This window comes from Lagopus leucura, unplaced genomic scaffold, assembly GCF_019238085.1.
Source record: "Lagopus leucura isolate 7727_CA_CO unplaced genomic scaffold, USGS_WTPT01 Super-Scaffold_100043, whole genome shotgun sequence".
NCBI classification, from domain to species: Eukaryota; Metazoa; Chordata; class Aves; order Galliformes; family Phasianidae; genus Lagopus; species Lagopus leucura.
In genome coordinates this window covers 2,678,625-2,687,091 of record NW_024962290.1, presented here as the reverse complement: position 1 = coordinate 2,687,091, position 8,467 = coordinate 2,678,625, and the positions used below count along the sequence as shown (strand labels likewise).

The 8,467-nt window shown below is 48.9% G+C and overlaps 1 protein-coding gene across 1 annotated transcript in view; it reads left to right on the top strand.

Annotated features, from left to right (window-relative positions):
- Positions 1 to 278: 278 nt before the first annotated feature.
- Positions 279 to 8,467, top strand: part of LOC122186968 — a 53,042-nt gene continuing 44,853 nt past the window's right edge. The window contains 15 exon segments of the mRNA XM_042884042.1: positions 279 to 346; positions 890 to 1,059; positions 1,585 to 1,729; positions 2,163 to 2,351; positions 2,738 to 2,837; positions 3,516 to 3,601; positions 3,899 to 4,111; positions 4,557 to 4,739; positions 5,267 to 5,455; positions 5,848 to 6,045; positions 6,255 to 6,437; positions 6,669 to 6,857; positions 6,981 to 7,160; positions 7,242 to 7,411; positions 7,583 to 7,733. Of these exon segments, the coding sequence (XP_042739976.1) occupies positions 1,633 to 1,729; positions 2,163 to 2,351; positions 2,738 to 2,837; positions 3,516 to 3,601; positions 3,899 to 4,111; positions 4,557 to 4,739; positions 5,267 to 5,455; positions 5,848 to 6,045; positions 6,255 to 6,437; positions 6,669 to 6,857; positions 6,981 to 7,160; positions 7,242 to 7,411; positions 7,583 to 7,733 (2,128 nt within the window). The 5' untranslated portion in view covers positions 279 to 346; positions 890 to 1,059; positions 1,585 to 1,632.

Below are 8,467 nucleotides of genomic sequence, written 5' to 3'. Positions count from 1 at the left end.
CCCACTTCTATCTTGCAGTGACACCCTGGATGACATGAAGGAATACCCTTTTCTTTCTGCTTACCCAGCTGTGAGGTGGGGACAGATGAGAGGTACTGCATGGCCCTGTGGGTGCAGCTGTGTCCCGATGCCTTCAGCACACACAGGTGGGCTTGTCCTGTGTCAGCTGGAGAGAATAAACCAGGAGAGCCCATGTTTGGGTTTGGGATTAACTGGGTTTCTTGTAAATAGTCAGCAGAGGTCACTGCCTGCTGGGAGTGACTGAACAAGGCCCAGCTTGCTGTGGTTTAGAGAACCAAATCTGCTCTTCTGCATTTTGGCTGGGGCTCAGGCAGGCTTTGTGAAGGTAATGTTTCCCTCTGGGACTGAGGATGCGAGATGGTTGGGTTTTTGTGGGGTTTTTTTTTGTTTGTTTGTTTTTGCCAAAAGAAATCTTTGCTCTGGCAGAACCAGCCATGAGAAATGCAACCCGGGGCGAAAAGGGCACGGTTGAATTTGTGATAGCAATTGAAGCTGAAGTGAAAATGCACAAAGTGCAAAAGGAGCAAATGGTTGTGGCCTCTGCCAACGCTGTTGGTGGAAAACAGTAGGAATTGTGTGCAGCATCAGTGGAGGGGCTGAGCCCAGAGTGCTGCTGAGCTGAGTGAGGAAACCCTGTGGGCATTGCCATAAAGCTTTCAGGTAAGAACGGCAGTGCCCTGAGGGATGCCATCATCTTGAGCACACACATGGGCATTGTGCAGGGACCAGCTCTGGATGCCTGCACCCCCAGACTGTTTCGACTGGCAGCTTTGCACACAAAGCAAACAATTTCAACATCTGCTTGGGTCGCATTCAGTTTTCTAGCGTTTTGTTTTGTAGGTTGGGTAAACATCTTCTTTCTTGCTAGGAGGAGTTAATCATTGATAGGCAAACTGGCACGGGTCTGGTCCCTGCAGAGCATGCAGGTGGCTATGTGTAGCCATTTCTGAGCGTGTGGGTGGATCAGAACCCCTCCTTCAGCACAGCAGGGCTGTGTCAGTGCCTTTGGATGCACCCATCGCTGCCTGCAGAGCCCAGGTAAGGTGAGCTGAGCTCCAGGAGTGGGATTTTGGGGTGTTCTTGCAGCTCGATTGAACTAAGGGAAAAGTAAAATAAATTGAATTAAACCAAGAGCTGTAATAGGGAGTGAAGGAAAGCCAGAACAATGAATCAGCAGCAAGAAGAGCTCAGCTAGGGCAGTGGAAAAAGGGAGGAGTAACCTTTATTAGGATGTGCTTAGCTTTCCTTTCTTTCAGTAAGCAATTTCTCATCAGTCACATCTAGGCAAAGTACCAAGGTGGGCTGTATTGCTTTCAGGAGGAAGGTGGGCACTCGGAGTGTGTGTAACCCTGGGAGGGTTTGGGCTCACAAGGGGTGATCCTGGAGAGCTGCAAGTCAGTGCTCTGATCCTTAGAGCGGCCAAATATGCAAACTCAAGCTCAAATGTGCCAAGAAAAGACCAGTGAAGGAAAGCCTACAGGAACAGCTTAGAATCTGCAATCAGCCATGGTGACTCCAAGAGTAAACTCAGCGCTTTTCTCCCCTCCCCCACTATTTTTGAAGATATTTGGCCTCGAAAAAGAATGCTGTGACATCTGCAACGTGGTCAGGATGATGATGGTGCCAGCTGTGGTGTCAGTGGGACCAAGGGGCCGTGCTGCCATCCTGGTGCTGCTCCTCACTGCTGCCCTGGTGGTGGGCACCCAGGGTAAGCAAAGATGAAGTGAGCTGAGCAGGGGAAACTGCTTCCTGAGGTTCACAAAGCCTTGATCCTATTTTCCTCTTTGCCTTTGCGTTTGAAGAGACCTGGGAATCTGATCGCAACTGTCTTCCTTTGCCTTTTTGCTTTCTGTGCAGAATGGCTGTAAAATTACGCTAGGAAACAAAGGTGCACTCACTTGTATGCTACTTGAGGATAAGGAAGCTGTTGGTCTAGGATGTGTTACCATCCTTAGAAAGTGCTGGACGAGGTGTGAGGAGTGAAGAGTGATACATGGAGTGATGCTCATCCCCATTGCAGTCTGCCCTTTTCTCCCCTTTGCTTCCCTCTTCAATGAGTTTTATGGACTGGACTTTCAGAGCAAGCCACTGTCAGATTTGCAGTTTGCCCAGCGTTTTCCTGATGGTGTTTCTGTTGGTAGGTGCTTGCGGTGCTCCGCCACGGTTCTCATTTGCAGAACTGAAGGAGGACTACCTGCACAACAGGACGTTTTCCACCTCTGAAGTGGTGGAATACAGATGTCGGCCAGGCTACGTGAGGAATTACAGAGCCCGGAACACTTACATCTGTGAAAAGAACAGCTGGAAAGGATTGAACAACTTCTGCTTACGTGAGTACATTTGGGGTTGGCTTCTGATTTTGGGCGAATCCATTGGCTTGTTGGGCAGCATTCTGGTGGTGGGGAGGTGGTGGCAGTGGGATCTGTCTGGATGTTGCTTGCCCTTTACCTTTGACTCTGGCTGTGCTCAGAAGTGCATTTTTCTCTCAGGTACTTGTGAGCACTTAGTTCAATAACAGTATTTCAGGCTTTCAGTAGGAGAATCCTGTAGTCTTGACAGCAACATGGGTCACGTCACAAGTTAGAGTGGAAGGGGAAATCCAGAGAGCTGCTGTCCATCTGCTTGCTCAGTACTGGAGAGGTCTTCTGCTCTCCTGCTGGGTGTTCCTGATTCTCCATGAACCTGCAGAACTAACTCTGGTCCTGTTGTCCCCCAGCAAAGCCCTGCAGTTACCCTGGAGAGCCAACCAATGGCAGGCTTGTGGAAGTACAGCAGTTCACCTTTGGGTCCACAGCAAACTACAGCTGTGACACTGGGTAAGCTGGGAGTACCTGGGGTCCTGCAGGTCCTTGTGACCCTGAGGGGATGTCCAGCCCAATTTCCTGTGAAATAGTGACTACAGAGCCAATGCACTGACTCTGCAAATCAGATACAAGCTAAAAGGCCTTTATATTCCCTGGTGGGTTTTCTGAAGTCCTTTTGTTCTAGGTTAAAGCCTGTTCTATCAGAAACCTTATGCTGGTGTAGGTAATGGTAGACTGTAATCAAAGTACTTTTTAACTTCTTCTTTGAAAGCTTGAAGAAGGAGTTTTCTTCCTTTCATGCTTTGAAATGGTTCTCAGGATTGTGGAATGCCATAGGTTGGAAGGGGCCTTAAAGATCACCTAGTTCTTGCCAAGCTCCAGTTCACTCTTCAGGGCCCTGCTAAACCATCCCCAATATTTTAATATATTTTTGAAGGAAACACTTCACTTCTGAAGTCGGAGCTTATGGTTATAGTTAGTTATAGTTAATTATAGTTAGCTATAATTAACAGGTTGTCACAGTTATAGTTTCACTGCAGTTGCTATCAACCATTCCACTAGTTTGGTTAAGTTGGGCAAATTCCTGATCAGCTTTAATTCCAAGGAAGCCAAAGGTGGTGTTCTAAATGAAATTAAAAAAAAACCTGAATTGCACTTGACAAATAATTCCCTCCACTCTGTTCCACACAGGTACAGACTGGTTGGAAATTCCCAGATTAGGTGTGTGATTAAAAATGGGCATGTTACTTGGGATGGAAATCCTCCCATCTGTGAACGTAAGTAGAGTCCTGCTGAGTGGGACTGGGGATGGATGAAGATAGAGAAGGCTTTTGGTCGTTCACTGCATGTTGGAAATCTCTAAAAACACTTTTCTTGGTGTTTTCCTTCCATGCATGGAAGCATTCCCTGGCAGTAAGGCAGCTGCACATCACAGGGATGTGCCCCCAAACCACCCAGTTGCGAGGCAGAGCTGCCCTGAGACCTGCCTCTAATTTCTGGCACCTGGGGCATTTGTGTCTCATCTTCAAACCACACGTTTAATTAACATGAATTTTTCAACGTTTTTTTTTTAGCAATTCCATGTTTGCCCCCTCCAAAAATAGCGAATGGAGATCACAACGGAGGTGACGTCGCGCTCTTCACTTACGGAGCTTCTGTCACCTACCACTGCCACACTGACAGCAGGGGGAGGAAGCAGTTCTCCATGGTGGGGGATGCCTCTATTTTCTGTACAACCAATGACAACGTGAATGGTGTCTGGAACAAGCCAGCCCCGGAGTGCAAAGGTGAGTGGCAATCTGCCCATAGGGGATCTGAGAAGGGGTATTCATCTGAGAATGGAAGAAACAGGAGACTTGCCAAGATTCAGAAGCTTGCTGTGGTACCTGCTGTCTTTCCTTTGTTCTCATTCTTAATAAAGTGGGGAAAAAAAAAACCAATTAATAAGAAAAAGATGTAATGTTGGACAAAGACTTGAAAAATGCTGCTACCTTGCCATGCCCATTTTCATCCTGTTTGATGAATGTGTGCTCCAAGAATCGTGGATTCATTAGGTAGGAGGGAGCTTTAAAGGTCCCCCAATTGCAGCCCCCCCTATGTTAGCAGTTGCCAACAGCAGATCAGGCTGCCCGTGCCCCGCTCACCCTGACTGCTCCAACAGCTCCAATGCTTTTAATCATCCCCCACTGACCCAGCACTCATCGCCTGAGCTCTGTTGCTTCCCCCACGCAGTGGTGAGCTGCAGGGAGCCCCAGGTGGAGCACGGCAGGCTGCAGAGCAGGTACAGAGCTGAGTACGCCTATGGTGACACCGTCATCTTCGACTGTGAATTCCGTTACGTGCTGCTGGGCAGTGACACAGCCATGTGCCAGGAGGATGGCAGCTGGGATCCACCACTACCGCAATGCCAGCGCAGTGAGTGCCCACAGGGACACAACCCAGGCCGTGGCTGTGGGGGTGGTGGGCTGTATTCTGTTGTTTTTGCCTCTTGCACCATGGTGGCTTGCACTTTTGTTTCCCAACAGCTTGCTGGTGATGATGCAGGCATGGGACTTTGTGACTTTGGGCCTCTTAGCTAAAGTCTTGTTCCAAGACCCAAACTTGATGAGTTTCTTGCTAGAACTCAGAGGGACTGACCTCCCTATACTCAATACTTTTAAAGGTCGTTGGTAGATTAGGGCAGAGAGTATTTGCTTTGTTAGAAATTGCACGTCATTGCCACAAGTCAGTGTAAATCACCATACGTTGTAATAACAGGTACTGCATTTCATTTTACTTCCATTGCATTCACTCTCAGTAGCACTGAGCTCAGACAATTGCCTTAAGTGAACCTCAGGAAGAATCACACGAGCCCACGTTTTCCCCCAGATCCTTTCATGTTGTGTCCTGTGCCCCACTGCTTTCTCATTGGCAATGTCACAGAGTGTTGATTTCACCCCTAGGCAGCTGTGATGACCCTCCTGATGTGCAGAATGCTGTTAAAGCAAGACTTGCAGGCAATTTATTTCCCATTGAGACTGTCATCACTTATGAGTGCCAGACGGGCTATGAGTTCAGCCCTGGAGTGGTGATGCAAAACATCAGTTGTCTGCCAGACTATACATGGACTGAAACTCCACCACCCTGTGGAAGTAAGTGCCTGTTCCTTCAGCTTAAGTATCCTTGTGTTTGGGCAAAGCTCTTCCCAATTAAATGATCTGTGTGCAGTCTACCTTATCTACCAGATGTGCTTTCTGCTCCTTTGAACCCATGAAAAAAATAGTGTACCATCACTAAGATGCCATGGTGCTGCCAGTGCCCATTGGAGAGGGGAATGTACATCCAGGAAAGCCCTGTGAGTCCAATGGTGCCCATCAGCATTGTTGGTGGGATGCAATAACTTCATATGTATGCCCAGAAAATAAAACTGCCTTTAGGAGTGTCCAGAAACGGCCATTCATTCTCCTTCTGCCTCAAATGAAGCTGCTGTCATTGAGGTACTTATGCCATGATTTCACACTTGCTGCTGTTTGGTGTTTCTCAGGAATTAGTTGCCCAAATCCAGCTACCAAGAGGGGAATGCACATAAGCTCCTGGGACAAAAAAGACACGTATGTGTTGGGAGACAGAGTCCGAATTATCTGTGACCCTGGCTATGTTTTCAAGGACAGTGATGATTATGTTGTGCTTCAGTGTACAAATGATGGCACGTGGAACCGGGCAGCACCAGAGTGCATTCCAGGTAGGAGAGCTGCTGCATCACCTTGACCTGTTGACTGCTTATTTGTGACTTTGGCAGAGGTTTTGGTCACTCTGTACAGGATAGCTGTCTGCTACCATCAGTAGAAATCTACCTGTGGCCTTGCGTAGCTGCCTTCTCGGTGGAAATCTTCTTCATGGGGTTCTTCCTAAAAATTCATAAAATCCTTTTATACTTTCTCTTGCTCCTAGAACCTCATTGCCCAGAGCCTATCATTGACCACGGAAGAGAGGTTTATAAAAGCAAAAATGATTACACAGTTGGGACTCAAGTAAGGATAGAGTGTGATGAAGGCTACGTGATCAGTATCCAAGAGTCGATCACGTGCCAGGCTGATGGGAACTGGTTTCCCAAATTACCCTACTGCCAGCAAGGTATGTGCAAGGCAGGAGCTGTGATCAGCTCTGGGGCAGGGAGGGCAGCCTTCCTCCAGCATCACCTCTGAGATGCAGGGAGGTGAGCGCTGGCTGTGGGGCTGGAGGTGTCTTCCCCAGCAGATGCCAGGCAGGGGCTGAGCACGGGCTCTAAGTCCATGCTGAGTTCTTACCCCAGTATGATAATTGTGTATTTCTTTTTTTTTTTCCTTCTTAATCTTTATTTCATAGCCTGCGGCCCTCCCCCACGAATCACCCACGGGCTGGACATCAACCCAACATCATCATTCTTCCCCTATGGCTACAGAATGAAATACAGTTGTGCTGCGGGGCTGTCCCTCATTGGGGATGAATCCATCTACTGCACCTCTGAAGATGGAGTGAACCTGGATTGGAGCGGCCCTGCCCCAGCGTGCAGGGGTGAGTCTATAGAGTCACCCCAAAACTGGGGCATCAGGAGGAGCCCCTCATTCATTCCCCCCACTCACTTTCTGTCCCAGGATATGAGCATCCCTGTACTACAGCCCTCTGCTCTCTCCCCAGTGGTTCGCTGCCCCAAGCCTGTGGTTGAGAATGGAGAGATGGTTACACCACAGCACACATTCTCCTATGGGACATCCGTGAGCTTCTACTGCAAGAAAGGCTTTACACTGCATGGCAATGCTGAGAGCCGCTGCGTGGCTGATGGCAGCTGGCAGCCAGCCCTACCCAAATGCCAGCCAGGTGGGTCCAGCCCCGCACACTGAGGCTGGCAGGGCATCGTCTCCTCCTGTTACGTTATAATGCTGTGTATTTGCCTTCTAGTCAAGTGTCGTGCACCAAAGAGCAAGGAGAACCTACAGATTTTCTCTGACAGGGAAGAGTACGAGTTTAATGAAACCCTGTACTTCTCCTGCAAGCAGAGCAGCAATCCGGCAGAGATGTCATTAACCACCTGCTCTGCTGGTGGCTCTTGGATGCCACCACCCAACTGTGTGAGTTCCACTGCTTCGTGTTTTGCCCCGTTTATAGCTTGGAACAGCACCAGTCCGCCTTCATGAACGTGTTTTGTTACGATGGGGCTGGCACAGCTGTGGGTCTGTGCAGCACGTGGGTCCCCATGGCACTGGCTCATGCCCTCTGTCTTTGTGTTGGCTCTTTTAAAGAAAACACTTCATGCGTGCAAGAAGATTCGTCAAATCCGGGAAACTTTTGAGTGCGGAATTCCTCTGGCAGAACTGAGAACTTTGCTGGAAGTACAGAAACTCTACCTGGAGATCCAGAAGCTGGAGAAGGATCTGGGAGCCAGAGGAGGCCGCTCATGGCTGTGACTGGGAGTCAGTGAAGCGAACAGATTCCTGTCATAGGAGGAATGAGAGTCTTTTGGCTCGTTCTGGTAGAGCTCGCTGCCTTAGGTCTGTGCATCACTTTATACCTTTTAAAGCTTTACATTTAGGTCTGTTGTCCTGAGAGGTGTGCGGTCTGGAAGGAATGGAACTGAGAGAGAATTGTCCGAGTCACACACGTGTATGGAGAGCCACCACTCACCCTCTGCATCTGCAGCCCCATTCAGCCCATCACTGCGTGCCAACAAGCATTAACAGCCCTAATTAGCCACAGCCTCCAGAGCTGCTTGGTGCAATGGAGAAATCCTCCAGGCAAAACTAAACGCCAGCTTTTCCTGCCAAGTAGGACAGTTCTGATCTGGCCTCCGTGTGTCCACTGCACAAATTGCAGCCCATGGAAATAAAACTGGGAGGAAAGAAGTGGCTGAATTATTTCTGCGACATCCAGCGAAGGGGAAGTGCTCTGCTAACTCATATCGTGTGACCAGACTGCTGTTCCTTCACTAGATTATAATAAAGCTGCAGTTCTAATGACTGCTGTGCCTTGTTTGCAGTAATTCTGCCCTGTCTGTGGTATAGAGCAATATACTCAGGTGGAAAGGCAAAGGGGACACGCAGCCCTGTTCCCTGCACTGACTGTGGCTTTTTCTGCTTCAGAAAGAAGGCAGAGCAGCTCTGACCATGTAACAGCTTAGCTCCCCACCA